The 20004-nt window shown below is 39.5% G+C and overlaps 1 protein-coding gene across 1 annotated transcript in view; it reads right to left on the bottom strand.

The window, feature by feature from the left end:
• LOC130910525 (CMP-N-acetylneuraminate-beta-galactosamide-alpha-2,3-sialyltransferase 1-like) overlaps positions 1-20004 on the bottom strand; it is a 151646-nt gene that overhangs the window by 26709 nt on the left and 104933 nt on the right. The window contains exon 3 of the mRNA XM_057827914.1: positions 2271-2857. Within this exon, the coding sequence (XP_057683897.1) occupies positions 2271-2561 (291 nt within the window). The 5' untranslated portion in view covers positions 2562-2857. The remainder of the gene's footprint in view (positions 1-2270; positions 2858-20004) is intronic.

Raw genomic sequence — 20004 nt, 5'->3', positions numbered from 1 at the left:
ATTTAGCGTCCCCCTCCCCAAAAAAAAATTATTATTATTATTATAATTTTTTAAAGGTATTCAATGTATTTATTCAGATTTAGCATTGGAAAGAGATACATATAAGACATGTTTTTTTCGCTTTTTTTATGGCTGGGTTGAAACAAAAGCGGTAGCGCCATGTCTGTAAACGGAGGTTTCCAGGGTAAAACAGACAAATTAAAAATAGTTCGGGGGCTTAATGTGCCATGAATCTGCTATGACACCATATAGACATATTGTTCTGTCAAACACAACAGTTCTTTTGGCTTAAAATACAGCAGTTTATTTCAAAGAAGGGTGCAAGAGCAGAAATTGCTTTTTGAGTCTTGTCTGTGTTTTCCGCCCTATATGTATTTTAATAAATGGTTTTTAAGCACTTCAAATGTAATAATTATGATAAGTTTTAAACATGTTACTGTCCGACCGAATTGTTTTTGCTTGTTAATGCTTGGCTTGTTTCATCCACTCAAGCTGCTCACTTACACACAATGAGTTGCCACAGCAACTGAACAACAAGTTAAATGATGATTGATTCATGCAGCGCTGTGAAGTTCGCGCATAGACTTCATAATTTACAGTACACGGGCCGCAGGGCTGATTCATAGGGAGTCTATCTCCGTCAAAGCTGACCGAGTGGGAACACAGAAAAAAGAGCTTTTTACGTTAAAAATTCTTCTGAATAAATGCTTAAATCCCTGAATTCTTTATAGACATGAACATAAACAGTCTCGATTCCTGGTTAAAAGCAAAAAAACAGGCTAGTTAGCTATTATTTATTTTATGCAAGTATGTCGAATGTGATGCTAGTCTTTAAGCCAATGTGGCGCCGCCTTAACAAGAGCAAAGAGCTTTTTACGATGACAATTCATGTGAATAAATGCTTAAATCCCTGAATTTATAGATATGGACGTAAAACAGTCTCGATTTTTGGCAATAAGCAAAAAAACCGGGCAGTTAGCATTTATTTTATGTAAATATGTCAAATGTGATGCTAGTCTTTTAGCCAGTGTGGTCCCGCCTTATCACAACAAAGAACATTTGACGATGAAAATTCTTTTGAATAGATGCTTAACCCTTTAATTCCTGCAATATGACGCAATTGTCAGAGAATCACAACATTTGAAAAATAAGGTCTTAATAAAACCTTTTTTTCAAATTTGTAAAAAGAAAAGTCAAAATGAATATGTGTAATAAGCGTTCTAATATCTATGACCCTTGCTAAATCCTGTTTCTTGTTCTCATGGAACTTTCAGACGCATGTGTTGACTTGCATTCATCATTTTTTTTTTTTTCCCCAAAAACAATTGTCAAAATTCTGAATTAGTCTCAAAATTATGAAATTTTAGGTGTATCAAATCTGATACATTTGGCAATAAAGGGTTAAATCCCTGAATTCTTTATAGATATGAATGTAAAACAGTCTCGATTCTTGGTTAAAAGCAAAAAAACCCATTACCTAATGTTTTTACTAATGCATTAGCTAATGCATTAACTCAATTAATATATAAATAAATGTTAGATGAGCAATTATGTTAATTATTGTAATGTTACTTAAACATTATTGTCTAAAAATGCATTAACAAATGTTAATTAAGGGACCCTTATTGTAAAGTGTTCCGATTGTTTTCTTTGCCTGCCAACATCAAAAAAATTATGTGTTCGCGGTACGCAACAGGTTCCTCAGTCTTGTACCTGACAAGTGTTAACGTCTTTTTTGCTTTCGGATCGGTTGTTGTTTTTAGTAGATTCTCAAAATCAGGTGACTCGGACCCGGGTGGAAAAATATGCGATTGGCACATATCTAGTATTCATATGATACCGTTTAATCCAGGCTAAGGGAGTTTATCTGTGACTGATGAAGATTGGTTTTCATAAAAGTGATCCAGGAAACCATGTCTCTGCACAATTGCTGCTTAATGAAGAAAAAATACCTTTTTAATGAAACAAATAAACAAAAAAACAATCGCACATCCTGCGATGGAACTATTGCGCGTATTGTGATGGTGATGTTCAAAAGATATATTGTGCAGGCCTATACTTTACGCTCTATTACTGGTATAGACCCAACTGCAGCAACCCCTCAACTCACTCATGGACAAAGACACACAAGCAGATGAAAAACAGACTGCACTGGTGGGTTTCCGCCCCCAGTCTGGCTACTTGTATCGCACATGCCAGAAAGTGCCAGTGACTGTGACCCAATTAGGATGTAGTGCTAGAAAACACGAACATCAAGTTTCTCCTTGTACCTGCCACCATTTAAATGTTTCGTCCGAGAGGGCACTGTTGTCCCTGGTCATCAGTGGATGGACGGACTGGTTGAAGCGGTCCAAGAACCAAGTGTCACCCTCCGCCTCTGTCATGCACTGCCTGCAGGCGCACGGGCCCTTGGAGGAAACCGCCAAGTGGAAGGCGTGTTTGAAGAAGTGGCTGGAAGGCTCTTGGAAGGTGAAGCTGAAGAGGAAGGTCGTGAATGTCAAGGCGAAAAATAGCGCAAACAACAGAAGAGCTAACGTCTTCCTGCGTTTAGGGAGCGTCATACTGTCACGGTTGGAGTCAATGGGTCTGGAACTTTGAGTGCTCTGAGGAAAAAAGCAGCGTCGGGTTCATTCTATCGGGCTGAAGAACCAATTCTGTGCTCGGCCGACAAGTTCTCCTGTGGTTTGATTTTCACATCTTCATAGCTCATCTTTGCTGATAATTCTTGATCAAATCCATGGATATGATGCTGTCCGTTTGTTCAGAATAATGAGATTCATTCAGCTCGCACTGGTCCCACGTCGTGGAATCAATGAGGTCAGAAGCTGATGGGTTATCAGTTCATTTAATCATCAACCTAAAATGCAAACAAAGGGACATTTAGTTTGGTGACAGCACACACAAGGACATTTTTATTTTACCACTACTAAGAAGATTCACTTTAATTACTTTTGGTCGTAGTTTGCTGGTATCATTTGATTTATTTAATGCACTTTCGTTAGTTTACGCGAGGAAACAGAATGAATGTCACTAAATTAACTCATTCACTCCCAGCCATTTTCACCGGTGAAACCCCCTTCGCTCCCGGCCGTTTTACTGTATTTTGACTGATTTTGCAAGGCTCACAGAGAATTCTGTTCTATTGCTATATAAACATGGAACCCACCAAAAGAAAGATTAGACGCTCTTTCAGCAGGAAAAAAAGTTAGTTCATATCTTTTCCATTCTTTAGAAATCAGCATTAGAAAATAGCTTAGTTTGAGCAATTTTCCAATTTCTGATGAAAAAACAGAAATTGAGCTTTTTGTAAAAGCATTCATTTCAAACATAACTTTGACTTTGATGCAGCTATTTTTTGTTTTAGTTACATCCCAAACATCTGAGTAATGTTTTTTTTCTACAAAATAACATAAACAACAAGACAAATTGAGCTTTTGATAGCAAAGTAACAATTTATTTACACGTAACTAAACTATTGAACACAGAGATGACGCTGTTGTGGCCACGACAGCCGAGGTAAATTTTTTCCTCATCGCCTGACTCATCAAGATGAATTTTTTTTAGTCTTTTTAGTCTTTTGTGGTGACCACTGCCTCGTCGCGGAGTTTGCCTGAGGAACTGGTTTGGCCATGCGCATTTCCGGCTGAGTCGCGAGACACTGGAGGGTGCGGGGGACGCGAGTGGCCGAGCACGGTGGCACGGGATCTGCTCGGCGAGCAGCACGGACTCAACGGCATCGTCCGCTGCACTGGTGGTTCCGGTCGTTCTGCTCAGTCGTCCGCCGACTGGCATCCTGGACGTCCATTCGGTCATCTTCCACTGGCGCCCTGGCCGTGCGGCCCAGCCGTTCGTTCCGATGAATCGGGTTGCGGGTCTTACCAAATGCGCTACTGTCCTCCAGTGGCATAAATACGTCTTTGAGACACTAAAACAATTAAAAATAGAACATATTTATACATTTTTGGGAGCAAATGAGTTAAAGAAAGAACAATTACTGTAATTTCCTGAATATAAGGCGCACCCATGTATAATGTGCACCCCAAATTTACTTGTAAAATCTAAGGAAAATTATTGTACTCGTTTATAACGCGCACCCTAATTTTAACACCAATGAATAGAAGAATACAAGAAAACTGAGCTCGTGTGCAGATACAGAAATGTCATTTTACTGACTGGTGAAACACAGCTCAAGCATAGCATATTGGTAGTTCAAAACATTACCATAAACTGACAATATTTACGGTAATAATATGATTTGACAACTTCTCCAACTTACCAGAATTTAGGAGAAAACAAAACAGATGTGACTTTTCTTTTAAAGGCTGCTGTATAACTTGGCTCGTTTCATCATGATGACTAAATGTTTCTTTCATGGATTGATGCGGTACAATAAAAGTGAGAACGTAAGTCGGAAACCCGAGAGAGCTCATCGCTGTCGACACGACAGTGACAATAGGAACTATTGTTATTTGAGTTTGAGTTTCCCCGAGGGACAGATATAGTTGACGGACACACACAGGAAGTCTGTGTTGTTACGTTTGTTATGGTCCGAGTTGCGGAGCTGCAATAAACGTTGACTCAAATGAGTTCAAGAAACTAAATTCTGTGCTTTATGAGGAGTGAAAAAAGCAGAATTTAACACAGACGAAATCATTCGGCCGATTAGAGTGAAGTATTACCGAAACAAAATGGTGACGTCACGTAACCTAATGGTCGGCAACGGATCGCATCATTCGTTTCTTCAACACAACTTGGCCGTGTCAATAAAAAAAAAAATCGGTTTATATATATAATATATATATATATATTTCTGTCTCCATCCATGTACCTGTTTATAATGCGCACCATGATTTTACAAGTTGATTTTAGGGAAAAAAAAGTGTGCATTATATTCGGGAAATTATGGTAATAAACCACACAATCCAGCTTTTTATGCTGACGTAAAGCAATGACTGTCATTTTTCTTTTTTTTTTTAGAATGTACAGTACTTTTGCCACTACTTTTGCAGCTTCGACACAGTATCAATGCACTGCCTCATTTCGCATTTGGTGCTGGCCAATAGACTACAGGTTGAAAAATGGGTTATGCGACTTTTATGAAGCCAGTATTTTCTCCGCTGCCAGAATTCCCACAATAAAAGGTGGAAGGAGAAATGTTCCCTAGATAGATGCACAGCGCCTGGGGGTTTTCATTTCGCCCCCCTGCATCCAAACAGGATCTTTCACCGGGATGTTTGGGCTTTCAGAATTGCTATATGTCTATATTTAGCTGACAGCAGATTCCAAGTGAAGATATGGCACTATCAACACAGTACAGGGAGGGTGTAATACAAGGCAAAGTGATCCCTAGAAAGAGTCTACCTGCCCTTTTCCGCTTAACAAGACGCCCCCCTCGTAGGCAAGATTTGTAGCAAAGTACATTACGAAGCGAGAAAACCTCCTGGCCTTTCTTGATTAGAAATTGATCAGGTCATTCAAATGGTAACCCTGGAGGGAAGTAAAGAGGATTGGCTTCAGAGGCCACCGGGACACAGCGAGCATGTCGCTTACCCAATCAGAGCAGGAAGCGGACAGGCGCTTATTATCGGCAGGAAGGACACGAGACGACTCACCGGGAGGCTTTGACAAGCTGCTATTTAACACCAAAGCCATTTTCTGTAATGTTCTATCATTATTTTTGTAAAATTATGACTTACGCAAGAAAAACTTTCTCATTTCAAATGTCCAAATTATTATTCCTAAACATTTATACAAAAAAAAAAATTAGTACCTTCATAGCTGTGTTTTTCAACCAGTGTGCCGTGAAAGATCGTCAGATGTGCCGCGAGAAATTATCTTATATCGCTATTTAAAAAAAAATATATATATATTTTTTTAATTTGACGGGCCGAGTTGCAGTAGGAAGGAAGGATTAGATAGAAAGTTGCAGTCGTGTCCAGATGAACGAAGTATCTCTCGTGTCGCATTCAAAAACTGCTCGGATTTCTAGCCATCAGCAACCTTGCTGTCCGCGACAATGTGGACCACAGCACGTCTACAGTACATCAATTGATCAGATTCGTCTACAGTCAATATACACGAAAGTGTCCTTTCCATTTTATCCATAAGTGACGACCGCCAATCCTCCCCGTGTTTTATTCCAACAGATTGTCGAGGACAGCAAAATGGCTTACGGCCAGAAATCCGAGCAGTTCTTGAATACGACACGAGCAGCTATCCTAAACGTCATCTCCAAACGAAACACCCTTCATTTCAAAACTAGTCAATGGACTAATTTATTCGCCTTCGTAAAAACACAGCGAAACAGGCAACTTTTTTTAGGAAAAACTACACAGGTAAATAAGAAGCCAGTAACTCTGAGTTGCTAAATAAAAAAAAAGACTGGCAGAGACCTTAAAACTACCTTCCTGCAAAGCTATTGTCAGTGAGATGCTCGGCCCTGATGCGGTTAAAGACATTGCTAAAATCCCCCGTCTAATAATTCTGAGCTTTTCAAACCTAACTGCAATAAAAAAATAATTACAGAGCGAGACAGAGCTGTTGACGATTATTCCTGCTAGAATATTGGCTTTGTGTTCATCTAAACGGGCTCAAGTTTCACACTGAGTAAGTATTAATATTGAGAAATTATTTTAAAATTAAATATACTGTACAGAAAGTCTTTGGAACATTTTTGGTTTGTGGTGTGCCGCGAGATTTTTTCCAATGTAAAAACATGCCGTGCCTTAGAAAAGTTTGAAAAACACTGCTTTATAGACTTCACTATCAGTTGACAAGACAACTCCCACAAACATTCCGCCACACCTTACAGTTGGGGGCCGACCTAAGCAGAGCTGAGTTGGCTTTTACTGTGATAAACTCAAACACACGCTGCGTTCAAACGCCAGATTTGGGGAGGAAACCGGACGAATGTTTTACTGCGTACAAGCACGCAGTATTGTCTCAAGAGTGACTTGGTCGACGATTCAAGGTAATTATTATTTAAAAAAGGCCCACGCATGCACTTTCGACTTAAAAAGTTTTTTGTTTTGTGACGGCCACAGCCACATTGGATAACACAAAAGCATAATTTTAGCTCGAAATATTTACATAAAATGAATGAAAACTGCCGTTTTTTTTTGCTTTTAACCAAGAATCTAAACTGTTCTATGTTCATATCGATGGAAATTCTGGTGATGTCCACATTTATTTACAAGCGTTTTCAACTTAAAAAGCTCTTTCATTTTGTGATGGCCGCCATGTACAGTGGGGAAAATAAGTTTTTAGTCAACCACCAATTGTGCAAGTTCTCCTACTTGAAAAGATTAGAGAGGCCTGTAATTGTAAACATGGGTAAACCTCAACCATGAGAGACAGAAGGTGAAAAAAAAAAACAGAAAATCACATTGGATGATTTTTAAAGAATTTATTTCCAAATTAGAGTGGAAAAAAGGTATTTGGTCACCTACAAACAAGCAAAATTCTGGCTGTCAAAGAGGTCTAACTTTTTCTAACGAGGTCTAACGAGGCTCCACTCGTTACCAGAATTAATGGCACCTGTTTTAACTCATTATCGGTATAAAAGACACCTGTCCACAAACTCAGTCAGTCACACTCCAAACTCCACTATGGCCAAGACCAAAGAGCTGTCGAAGGACACCAGAGACAAAATTGTTGACCTGCACCAGGCTGGGAAGACTGAATTTGCAATAGGTAAAACCAATGATAATCTCCCTCGATGTGGGGCTCCATGCAAGATCTCACCCTGTGGCGTCAAAATTATAACAAGAACGTTGAGCAAAAATCCCAGAATCACACGGGGGGACCGACTGAATGACCTACAGAGAGCTGCGACCACAGTAAAGAAGCATACTATCAGTAACACAATGCGCCGCCAGGGACTCAAATCCTGCACTGCCAGACGTGTCTCCCTGCTGAAGAAAGTACATGTCCAGGTCCGTCTGCGGTTCGCTAGAGAGCATTTGGATGATCCAGAAGAGGACTGGGAGAATGTGTTATGGTGAGATGAAACCAAAATAGAACTTTTTGGTAGAAACACAGGTTCTCGTGTTTGGAAGAGAAAGAATACTGAATTGCATCCGAAGAACACCATACCCACTGTTAAGCATGGGGGTGGAAACATCATGCTTTGGGGCTGTTTTTCTGCAAAGGAACCAGGACGACTAATCCGTGTAAAGGAAAGAATGAATGGGGCCATGTATTGAGAAATATGAACACACAGCCAGGGCAACAAAGGAGTGGCTTCGTAAGAAGCATTTCAAGGTCATGGAGTGGCATAGCCAGTCTCCAGATCTCAACCACATAGAAAACCTGTAGAGGGAGTTGAAAGTCCGTGTTGCCCAACGACAGCCCCAAAACATCGCTGCTCTAGAGGAGATCTGCATGGAGGAATGGGCCATAATACCAGCAACAGTGTGTGAAAAGCTTATGAAGAGTTACAGAAAACGTTTGTCCTCTGTTATTGCCAACAAAGGGTACATAACAAAGTATTGAGATGAACTTTTGGTATTGACCAAATTTATTTTCCACCATGATTTGCAAATAAATTCTTCAAAAATCAAACAATGTGATTTTCTGTTATTTTTTTCCCAACATTCTGTCTCTCATGTTTGAGGTTTAATTACCAGCCTCTCTAAAATTTTCAAGTGGGAAGGAACTTGCACAATTAGTGGTTGACTAAATACTTATTTGCCCAACTGTACAAGTATTTAGTATTTCAGCACTTATGGACAACTGCTTATTCTCCAATAAAAATGTCACAATTAATTAGTGCTGCAACGATTAATCGATTAACTCGAGTATTCATTAGAAAAAAATATTCGAATAAAATTGTGTTGCCTCGAGTATTTAATTAAAGTCGCGTTGCAATGGTTAATTTTGAAAGTGTTTGCATTTAGTTTTATTGATTAGGGTGGATACACTGCCCTCTGGTCTGCCTCTTTTCACATGGCTTAATCCAACTGCTCCCTGTTAAGACCAACAAAAGCTAAGTTTTTGTTTGAGCTAATGTTTTTTAATGCATTCATGATTTAGTTTATAGGTATATTTAGCCTTTTTTGTGGGAATATATGTCTGAAACATTTGTTAAGAGCATTGTAAAAAAACATTAGCATTTTATAGCATTTAAGTTAGCGAACTTTTTCTATGTAAGTTAGCCAGTTCTTTTGTTGTACATCGATCCTCATTTAAATTTTTTTTTATACCGTTTGAGGCTCAGCTCAGGTATTTTAATTTTCAAGGTTTCTTATCCAATTACTCGATTATTCGAACTAACTAGTCCATCGATTAATCGACTACTAAAATATTCGATAGCTGCAGCCCTACAATTAATGTATAACCCATGAGTGGCATTAGGTAAGATGTGCCATCCAGCCATACATATTTTTTGCCACTTATCCTGTTCAGACACTTATTGTCAGCAGCAAGGACATAAGCCGTTGCACAAGAAGGCACTGCTTGCTGCTGAAGTCACAGTGGACCACATATTTGCATACAAGCCGAGTTGCGTTATTGTCTACTGGGGGCAGCTTTGACAACCTGGGGACACTCCAATGAACAGAGCTGCTTCTCCCCATAAACGAGGCAGTGTTTGACTCGGATCACTTTGAAGCCCCCACCTCCTGTATCTTGAGTTTTCGCCAACAGCTGGCGACGTTTTCAAACATCGCTTCTGGTTGGCCTGACCTTGTCTGAGTAAAGGATGGCAGCTTCATGCTGATCAAAGTTTGCCAAGCTGAGACAGCAAAGGAGGTGCTGAAAAGGGAAGCAGAGGCGGCAGGGGGGGCCCAATGTTCCATTTTGAAAAGTCATCACCTTCGCGTGATGTCGTTGCAAGGCGGTCTTTTCAGCTTCTCAGTTCCTTGAAAATTGTTTGGCAGTTCTGTCATGTTGTAACATGTTTAAGACCTCAAAAACATATTTGCCTTTGCCGGGCGAGAAAACCAATGAACCTCAACCTCGATGTGAATAAGATGGAATGAAAGAAAGTAAATGATAGAAAGTCAAGCTATTCATCAAGAAGCACCAGATAGTCACCTTGTCAACCGCGTTTCATCCTCTGTGAGCAAAGAATTTAATTAGCCACTCTCAAGCTGACTTGTGAGAGAATTGTTTGTGACTTGCAAAATGAATGCGCTTCGCATTTAGCAATTTATTTCCATTAACCTATTTTTGTCATTTAGGGCCTGTCAAGGCTCTAGTACTATAGTCATGTTGAACAGTGTTGCCAGTAACGCGTTACTAAGTAGCGGAAACCCACCAATGCAGTCCGTTTTTCATCTGCTTGTGTGTCTTTGGCTATGAGTGAGTTGCGGGGTGTCTGCGATCGGGTCTCTAATAGAGCATCAAGTAGGGTTGCACAATGGATGTGCGATTGTTTTTTTGTTTGTTTTTTAATGTAAAATTTAGTTTTTTTTCATAAAAGCAGCAATTGCGAAGAGACATGGCTTCCTGGATCCCTTTTATATACACCAGTCTTGATATTATTCACAGATAAACCCCCTTAGCCTGGATTAAACGGCATTATTTGAATACTAGGGATGCCCCAATCGCATAATTTTGCACCTGAGTCCGAGTCACATGATTTTAAGAATCTGCTGATACAGAGTTCCGATCCGATACCGGCCCACGCTGCCGAGAACAGCGTCTCACTTCCACTGTGATTGAGTTGCTCACTTCAGAATGTCTAACAAGCTTAACGATGATTAACACAGTTTTGCATTTGATCATGAAGCTACCTAGGTGTCTCTGGCCAGATCAAAGCTACAAACCTGTCAATTATCATTAACTTCAAGTATCAAACGCCGGCTGCACTGGTGACGAAGAAAAACAGTTAGGTCGCACTGCTTCGAAGGAGGGAGGGTTAGAGGCTGTACAAGCATGAAACAAAAAAACATGAAACCAAATCCTTTTCACCCGATTCTGATCCCCTGAAAAATGGCGCAATTTCCGATCATGTGATCCGATCTGGACATTTCTATTGAGTACAATGTGATCATAGTGAGTCAACAAAAGTCTTCACAAACAGAGCTATTCAAGTGGTCTGGTGAAAATTCTTTTACTTTTAATATCAAAATATATATCGCAATATATCGTAAACCTCTAAAAAGTTGCAATGTCATTTTTTTACCTATATCGTACAGTCCTATTAAGACTGATATCTTATTCAGATATAAGGGCTACCCATTTAAATCCTGGGACTGTCTGAAAGGGTCTACTGTGTCGTCCAGTCACCTCTCAGCATTGGTGGTAAGTACAGTATCTAATATTGTGTACTTTTATCTATATGACATATAATACTTGTTTTTGGATAGTTATTTTGAGATTTAGGGGGTATTTAGGGGTAGTTAAACGGTTAATTCCGACTCCCCACCCCACCCCCCACAAAAGTCAAACCTCCCTATGAAATACATATACCGGTACAATTTCTATGGTGCATTACTATAGCAAAGGTCCAGATAATAAAAGTCTTTCTTTTTTTTTTATAGAAACGACCAAAATTTTCGCGCGATGCAGGGACTTTTTCGAACGACCTTGAAAAATTTTCCCGTCGCCTGCAAACGCCGATTTTTTTGCCGATTTTCGGGAAAAAAAAAAATCAAAATGTATGTGGTCCTACAAATTTTGACAAAATTTCGATGCTATTGACAGCCATGTAAGTCCAGATTTCCTATTCATTTCCAATGACATTTACTTTGGTTAATGCCATTGACGGCCATGTACAGTATGTAGCATTGATTCCAATGTACCTGAATTCCATTGATGCATATGTAAGTTGATGCCATTGACGGCCATAGACGTCCAAATTTCCCATTCATTTTCAATGGAAAAAAAAACCCAATATCCCCAAATCAACAGGAAATGACCAGATATCAACAGGACGTGTCCCCCAAATGTCCCCGATTCCATTGACACATATGGAAGTTGATGCCATGGACGTCCAAATCTCCCATTCAATTCCAGTGGCATTTACATTGACATTGATGCCATTGACGGCCATGTATGTCGATTCTATTAATGCCAATGTACTTGGATTCCTTTGACGCATATGTAAGTCGATGCCATTGACGGGCATGGATGTCCAAATTTCCTATTCATTTCTAATGGCAAAAAAAACTGTCCCCAAATATTGTCCCCGAAATGTCCCTAAATCAACTTGGGTGGGGCTATGATCTGTATCTCCCCAAAGCAAAGCTCCATAGTAATTTTGTCCAGAGATTTCAGTTTCTAGTATTATAAGATGCGTTTCATTTTAATGTACATTTTCTGCAAACTGTGCGGCTATCCTCAAAAAATGTCAGCTCCCAAGCTAGTGGCTGTGACTCAAGATGTAGGACAGTCATCAGCTTTTTTTTTTTTTTTTTTTTTTTTTTTTTTGTCAAATTACACAGTCCAATCACCATTTCTGCTGTGTTTGCGTTGTCTTTGTTAAGAAAGTCACAGTGGAAGTCTTTACAGCTGAAGAGGCAGAGGGCTGACAATATTTTCACTTCCTATAAATGGATGTTTTTGGGATCAGCAGGTAATTTTGTTTGCGTTTACGGTTTTTGACGTTCTCTGTCATTGTGCGGGATGGCGACATCTCATTTTTTGGCAGATCAGAGCCGGAGTCCTGACAGGACGTGTATATCATCAGCGAAAACAAGGGAGCACACAACAAAACAAAGGAACAAAGACGAGATAAATAAATCTGATGCATAAATACAGCAGAGCACTTGTAAAAACAACAAGGGAATGCAAGTAGCAGATTGACTGTGAGTTGTGAAGTGAAAAACTGATGCTGAATAATTGAAAGTTTTACTGAATGGCAAAAATACTTGGAAAACAGTCCTAAACTGATCGAAAAATGCAAAGTGGAACCTGATTTTGTTGTTGTTGTGATTAGTACTGCAATATCATGTCATACCAAAACTGGGACAGTTTCTTGTAAGAGATAATGTCAATCCAATTAATGCTTTATTTCCTTTCTAAAAAAAATGAAAAAGGTTTCATATCATATCCCAACTGCTGATTTTAACTAATTCACTGTCATCCATCATTCAGTTCAATGACAGCCAATGAGTTTATCTATTGTCGGTGGTTTTGGAACTCTAAAGTGGATTTCACGTCAGTTCTGTTTTTATATAATCGTAAAATACAAATCAGTGGGGGTTCACTGTACTGTTACGTTCATGCCCAGAAATAGATTGTTTAATTACCAGTGTTAAATGATCTGCTGTAGATAGATGTCTGTATTGGGCTGGGACATCTGTTTCTGAGGCAAAAAAAAAAAAAAAACATCCTGAGGGATTGTTTTTTTCCTCACTCCAAAACTAATACTTTAACTTAGAGAATGTGAAATGAAAAGATTTTTACATTTGATGGCATCATATCTGCAAACCCGGAGAGGCTTTAAGTTTGGCGCTGTACTTGAGAGTTTTATTCTCACATATTGGCTTTCAGGCAGCGTTTTATCTTCATATAAAAAAGGCAGCGGCGGCGGCTGTTTCCTTCTCGAGTGCGTAAAGAGGCTTTCAGAGTGCATTGAAGTCTGTTCACATGATTAAAGTAAGTGAAGAAGTTCAGCGGTGAAAGCTTGCCGATATGAAAGTAGATCTGTTGTTGGATTAAAAACAAATGCAAGATAAGCGCACTTTTATTGTGAGGGGGGAATAAAGCGTCAAAGTTCAACCTTTTTGAGACACTAATAGGTTCAGCTGATGTTTTCTTCCAGGACTAAAAACTTTACGTGGTGTTGGATTTTTAAAATACTGTACAAAAGACTGCTGGCAAAAATCAAACCTGCGTAGTTATCGTGGCATTTTAAAAACAAGACCATTCAAGCTTCTCTGTGAAGCTTTTTTTTTTTTTTGTGAACTGGTATTGATTTGGCCCACCTTGTTACATTGTGTTTCTGCAGGAATGCGCGCACTGTATAATTTATTTTCAAACAGAAAAAAACATCTTTCTACCTCCCTGCCGCATTGTTTTTGAAGACTATAAAGAAAAAAATGAAAGAAAATAGTTTATTTCAGACTCCCCTGACACATTACAGGGTTTCCCCTAGGATTTTTGAAGCTGTGGTGGTGGGCTGCATTGGAGTTGGACAGCCTCACCATGTCGTGCCACGGCGAAATTGCATCATATAATGACAAATGAGATTTTTTTTTGCATTTTTTTTCATACGTACTACATTACCACAACAATAATAGTCCTTCTGGTAACGGACCCATTTCAAGGAATAGTTCATTTTAATAGCCATGTAAAAAGTTTACTAGTTTCGGTGAGAAGGTGAATCGTTTTTTTTTGGTGTTGCTCGTTAACTACATTTCTACGCAAACGCACATCGAGGTACCATTTAGCGTAGCAAGGAGAGGTATGAGAGTCATTTTTTGAGTTTCCCACAGCTCGTAAAACTTGGAAAAAAGCACATTTAACAAGGCATAGACTTTATAAAGGTATTAACGGGACTAGGGATGGGAATCGGGAACCGGGCAAACCCTGTATTATCTAAACTATTATATCTATTGTCTAAGATTCACAATGATTGATTTTAAGTGATAAACTGCTATTGTGTTATTAACTAAGAGCTAAATTGTTTGCATGCATATGTCTATGCCAAATTTAAAGGGACTGAGAGGAACCACGTTGATTGGCATCACCAGGTCGGTCTTATATAGCTGCACGATTCAATACTATATACTGTAGTTCTCAGTTCTTGCATGTTTTCAGCAATGAACTTAAAGCATATGAAATATATATAGAAAGAATAATCTGAATTCATATTAAAGTGACTTTTTCTTATCATTCTTATCTTAGGTTATTTTAGTAAAATGTCTGCTAGCTACAACAAATGTCTCCTTCAAACACGCTTGTGTTATAGCTTTCATGCTTATGTCCTTCACACACTCATCTGTGCGGCAGCCCGGAGCACCAACATTTCCCTCGAGAGTTACCTCCTTCGCCTGGTGTCCCTGAATGGAAGCACAAAGCAGTTCAGCTCCAGATGAGCCGTCACACCGTGAATTGTTCCCCCAGCTCCACTTTGCCATTTTGGAACACTCACACAGCACTTTGCTCTTGACTCGAAGCCATTATAACCTCTGTTGATACAGCCTGAATGAGCGCAGCAGAGACTAGGCTAATTCGCAACTGTTTGAAAACAACTGATCTCCACTTTACCTCAACAATGTAAAATATTAATAACCGTGCATGCACAAAGTTAAAAGCCATCTGTCAGTATTTTTTTGGCTTAAACATAGACAAAAAATGGTTGAATCTACTCAAAACTGGCTACTTTGGATCACTTCAAGTTTTTCTCAATGGATATGATGGACTTGCTAACAGAGCAAATATTGAAGTGAAAGTTTCTGAGGTGCAATGGCATTTCCTGGAAGGGTCGGGTTGGGCGGCAAATTGCCAGGAGTGCGTGCACGCGAGTCATTGTCTAGTATAATAATTGGCGCCCTTCACACCCGTGCCGCCCATAAGGCGAGCTAGGCAACTACCTAAGGGCGCAGCTGCGTCCAAAAGGGCGTCAAGAAAAATATTCAAATAATATTTGATGATAGCAGTATTCAAAAAATTACAAACAAAACTGTTCGGAATAAATCTTTAAATAATAATGAAATCATTTTGCTAGCGGGCTATCTACCCGTTTCACTTTTTCCTGTGATGCGATAATTTCACCACCGACCCTAGTCTCATCACCCAGCAGATTATGAACGTATTCATTGTTATGCATTTTTAACTGGTTTAATAGTGTTAATAAACATTACATTCTTAGCAAATACTATGTTTTGGTTGTTGGGTTGTGCTTGGTATACTTCATTTGCTGTTTTTTTGTGGGTGAACTGTTTTTTTTTTTTTTTTTGCAAGTGTTATTTATTTATTCATTTGTTTATCTTTTATTGCCAATGCGTCTTGTCGCCCATGGCACCATGTTGCTTGGAACACTACTGCTGAGGTGAGTATGACTTCATCATTTTTAAATCATATACCGTAATTTTTGGACTTAAGCCGCTACTTTTTTCCTTCACTTTGAATCCTGCGGCTTATAGTCCAGTGCGGTTTTTTTGTTGATTTACTTGGGTTAATAGGTAACACTTCATTTGTCATAAGACTGTCATAAGACCGTCATAAATATAACATGACACTACCGTGGGCATTACTGAATGCTTATGTCAGTAGGTGTCATCTGGCAAATTATGTCACTAACTCCATTATTTCTAGCTTGGATCTTTAACATCCATTCAAAATTGAAATAATTTGCCAGATAACACTAAATGACATTTGTTATAAGCATTCATTAATGCTCATGATAGTGTTATGTCATAATTATGATTGTCTAATGATAGTCTTATGGCGCCACTGTCAAATAAAGTGTTACCAAATACCATAACTAAAAATTGATGAAACAAGCGGAACAGTAATTGAAGAAATAATTACCAAAGAACATGAAATTTGACTGTTATTTACATCTGCAGCGCTGCAATGCATGCTAGGAGGCATGTTGGACAATAACAGTGTTGGCAGCAGGTGGCAGCAGAGGTTGACTGTCTCTCACAAGGGAGCAGTGATAGCCAAATGAAGCTTCTTGAAGCAATAAAGCTTTGCAGCCAATTGATTCAAACCTTCATGGTGGTTTATTAGGTCTTATGACAGTCATGTGATGCCGCTGTCAGATAGTATCATTCTTTCATTGTCCGAGCCGCTTATGTTACCAGTTAATATCTTTTGGTGTGAATATCCAATAATACAGTGAGGACGTGCAGCTTATAGTCCGGTGCAGTTTATCTATGAACAAATGCAGTTTTCGTGCCAAATTTGGTGGGTTGCGGCTTATAGTCAGGTGCGCCTTATAGTGCGAAAATTACGGTATATTGAATTGTGGCGATAAAATCAACACATCTCTTTTAGAAGGCATCACATCTCATTGTTACATGGTGTGATAAAGGTCGAACGGCTTATATTTTAGCGCTTTCACTACCATTGATGGCAATAGACGTTTTGCAAACATGCCACAAACATGTGGCTCTTTTCATCTTTCTGAAGTGAATTCAAATTTGTTTACCACTAGCATACGTCCAATCCATTGGAACTGGGAGGGCTGGTAGCGAATGAGCGCTCGTTCTTTCGCTGTCAGCTCTCCCAGATCCAGTGGATTGGACGTCTATTGCTTTCAATGGCGGCCAATGAGTTAATACAGTAAAGAATAGTAACATTTAATAACTGGTATTAACATTTAAAAGTGACAACACAAATGCATCTGCTATAAGAAAGTTGAGACTTTCTTTAAGCAGGGGGGCCCTGTTGATGTCATACCACTTTGGACCATTCATGAATAACAGAAGGGTGAAAGGGCGGCAAAAGACAACATGACATCTCGAACACAATCACTTTAAGGCAGACAGGGAAGCAAAGGGCACCGTTCATCAGGTCGGAGGACACACGTGGGGGTGTCCAGCAATCACGCCAAGCCGACAGCAGATGTCTAGAACAACATTCTCCCTATCTGGCAATAATGGCCAGGAATTTAATAGACTTTCGACCAATAACAAGAGCTCAAGTCTATCCCCAGTTTCTAACAATTACAATATCGCTTGCAAGTCAGTCTTAGTCAGTCTTACACGATCATGTTTAGGGCTTGGACAGGAGTAGCATTCTGACCCAGCATGCTGCGTAGACTCCTCTGTCAGGTACTTAGGGAAATAAATTGTTGGCTTTGAACATGTCGTTATTGGAGTTTTACGAAAACAAACACGCATGGAACCTTGAGGATTAAAGTGCCTGTGACGCGAAAACGCATGTTTATTTCATAATACACGCGGTATTTTATGCTCCTGAATGAAATAAACCGCTTGGATGTGTGTGGAAGCGATCGCTATATTTATTCAGTTTTTTTAATCCCGCGCCATGAAAATGAGTGACTTCCGGCAACAGTCTCAAGTTGAGAAAGAGGGCGCTGTGACGTGTACGGAGGAAGGAGTCCTCTTCACTATACAAACCGTACTGTTGTATAAGAAGCTGATTTTGCGGATTAATACGTTTATTTTTCGCATCACACCAGCCAAACGGCTGCAGAAAAAACCTTGTTGTATGAGGGAGAGGTGTGTGCCCCTTTCTAGGGTTTCAAAAGGTTCCCATTCACCGGTGGATATTGGCCAAAACAAGCCCTACTACTGTGGGACCATGGGACTTACGAGGAAGTGAGTAAACATTGTCTTTTGTATTATGTCAAATACTGGGATCATTTTAACACAGAGGTGGCTTGCATTTTGTGGCTGATATGCTCCTTGTCCACTCCGCCGACGACCGGCGCCTTGTCGCACATCCCCCGCCGGGCGAGCACTAAACTCTGCTTTTGCCCTCTTGGTGTGCCCGGTGTTCTGTCAAATTTTCCACCCAATCAGAAATTTGTGTTAAAAATAGCCGCGAATACAGCGATTACAAAGTAAACACTACAAACTTTCTTTAAATAAAGGACGACTTATGTTTGATCATGAATGGGCATGTAAAAAGCTCTCATCATACCCATTAGCAACATTGCCCAGCTGCGTCCTCGGCGAGCTCTCCTGTCCATAGTAGCAGGGGAATGAGCTGTAAATTGCTCTCCGCCAGGTGGTTTGCTGATCAGCAAAAACAATCGACAACCCAGTCGTCATGTGAAATGATCCGGGCTAGTTATGTGTGATTTTCCGCTTCGAAGACTTTAAAACATCACTCGGTTCGGGTTAGCATGTCGGCTAGCTGTCACGCCTCTTGGTTTGTTTACATTCTCCAAAGCGGGGGAAGGGAAATGACATAAGCCCAATTTAGGTGTCATAAAATGTCGTTCGGGAGGTGCGACAGTAAAGGTGAAGTCGACAGTTTTGACCATTATGGAGTAATGTTGCCATGTCGTCTTGAATAAATGCAGTTTTATTATATATATATATAATTCCATTTAGCACAAGACTGGTATTAGTCATGACCATGCCATTTATTTAGCTAAAAATACTTGGACAAAAAGAATATCTTGTAAAAATATTGGAGTAAAGAGACTGAAACAATGACATTTTGCGGCTCTCTTTGTCGCGTTTTCCTCGTTCTGAATAATTCCTCCTCAATGGGCTGACTGGCCCTTCTCAAGCCATTTATTTAGCTATTGGGGAAAAATACTTGGACAAAAAGAATATCCTGTAAAAATATTGGAGTAAAGAGACTGAAACAATGACATTTTGCGGCTCTCTTCGTTGCGTTTTCCTCGTTGTGAATAATTCTCCCTCAATGGGCTGCATACTACATCAGATGAAATCGTGACTCCGCTGACGTCATCCACCTGTTGGGGATGCTAGAGCCCTATAACGGGTAGGCGTAGCTAACCGGCAGATTAAAAGACTAATTTCTCGTCATCTGCGCTTTGCCAAATTGTTGTATATTGTCGAATCGTCTCAAAATATGATTCTAATTCACATAATAATGCTATTTGAGACTTTTTTCTCCTGACTTTTTTTCTCCTGTCTTACGCACTTTAAAGAGGTAACAGGTAATTTTAAAGAGGTTCCTTCAGTGGCTTATAATAGTTTGCCATTCACATTCAATGACAGCATTTGACTACGCATTGACACACCCAACATCTGTTCATTCATATCGATTAGCTATGGCTACCAGAGGTGGGTAACAACGATGTTACATTTTTTTACTTGACTAGCTTTTGGAGAAAAATGTACTTCAAAGAGTTGGTTAACTAAGCCATACTTTTTACTTTTACTTGAGTAAAATGTGAGGAAAAAAAATTCTACTCTTACTCCGCTACTTTGGGCTACACAAAAGTCATTATATTTTTCCTCTTTATTCTCCATATTAGAGCTATTACTTTTTTGCCAGCGATGCCAAAAGTACTGTAGCTCTACCAATTTCACCAATGAGACGACGCAACAATTATCAAATTACTCCAAATTACTGACGCAAGTTTGCCATTCTATTATGACGCCAGCTTGTTCATTCATGTGGTGTCTTTAACGCGCCGTAAAAAATTAAGCATTT

The sequence above is a fragment of the Corythoichthys intestinalis genome, chromosome 22 (genome assembly GCF_030265065.1).
Source record: "Corythoichthys intestinalis isolate RoL2023-P3 chromosome 22, ASM3026506v1, whole genome shotgun sequence".
Taxonomy (NCBI): domain Eukaryota; kingdom Metazoa; phylum Chordata; class Actinopteri; order Syngnathiformes; family Syngnathidae; genus Corythoichthys; species Corythoichthys intestinalis.
This window is presented reverse-complemented; position numbering and strand designations above follow the sequence as displayed.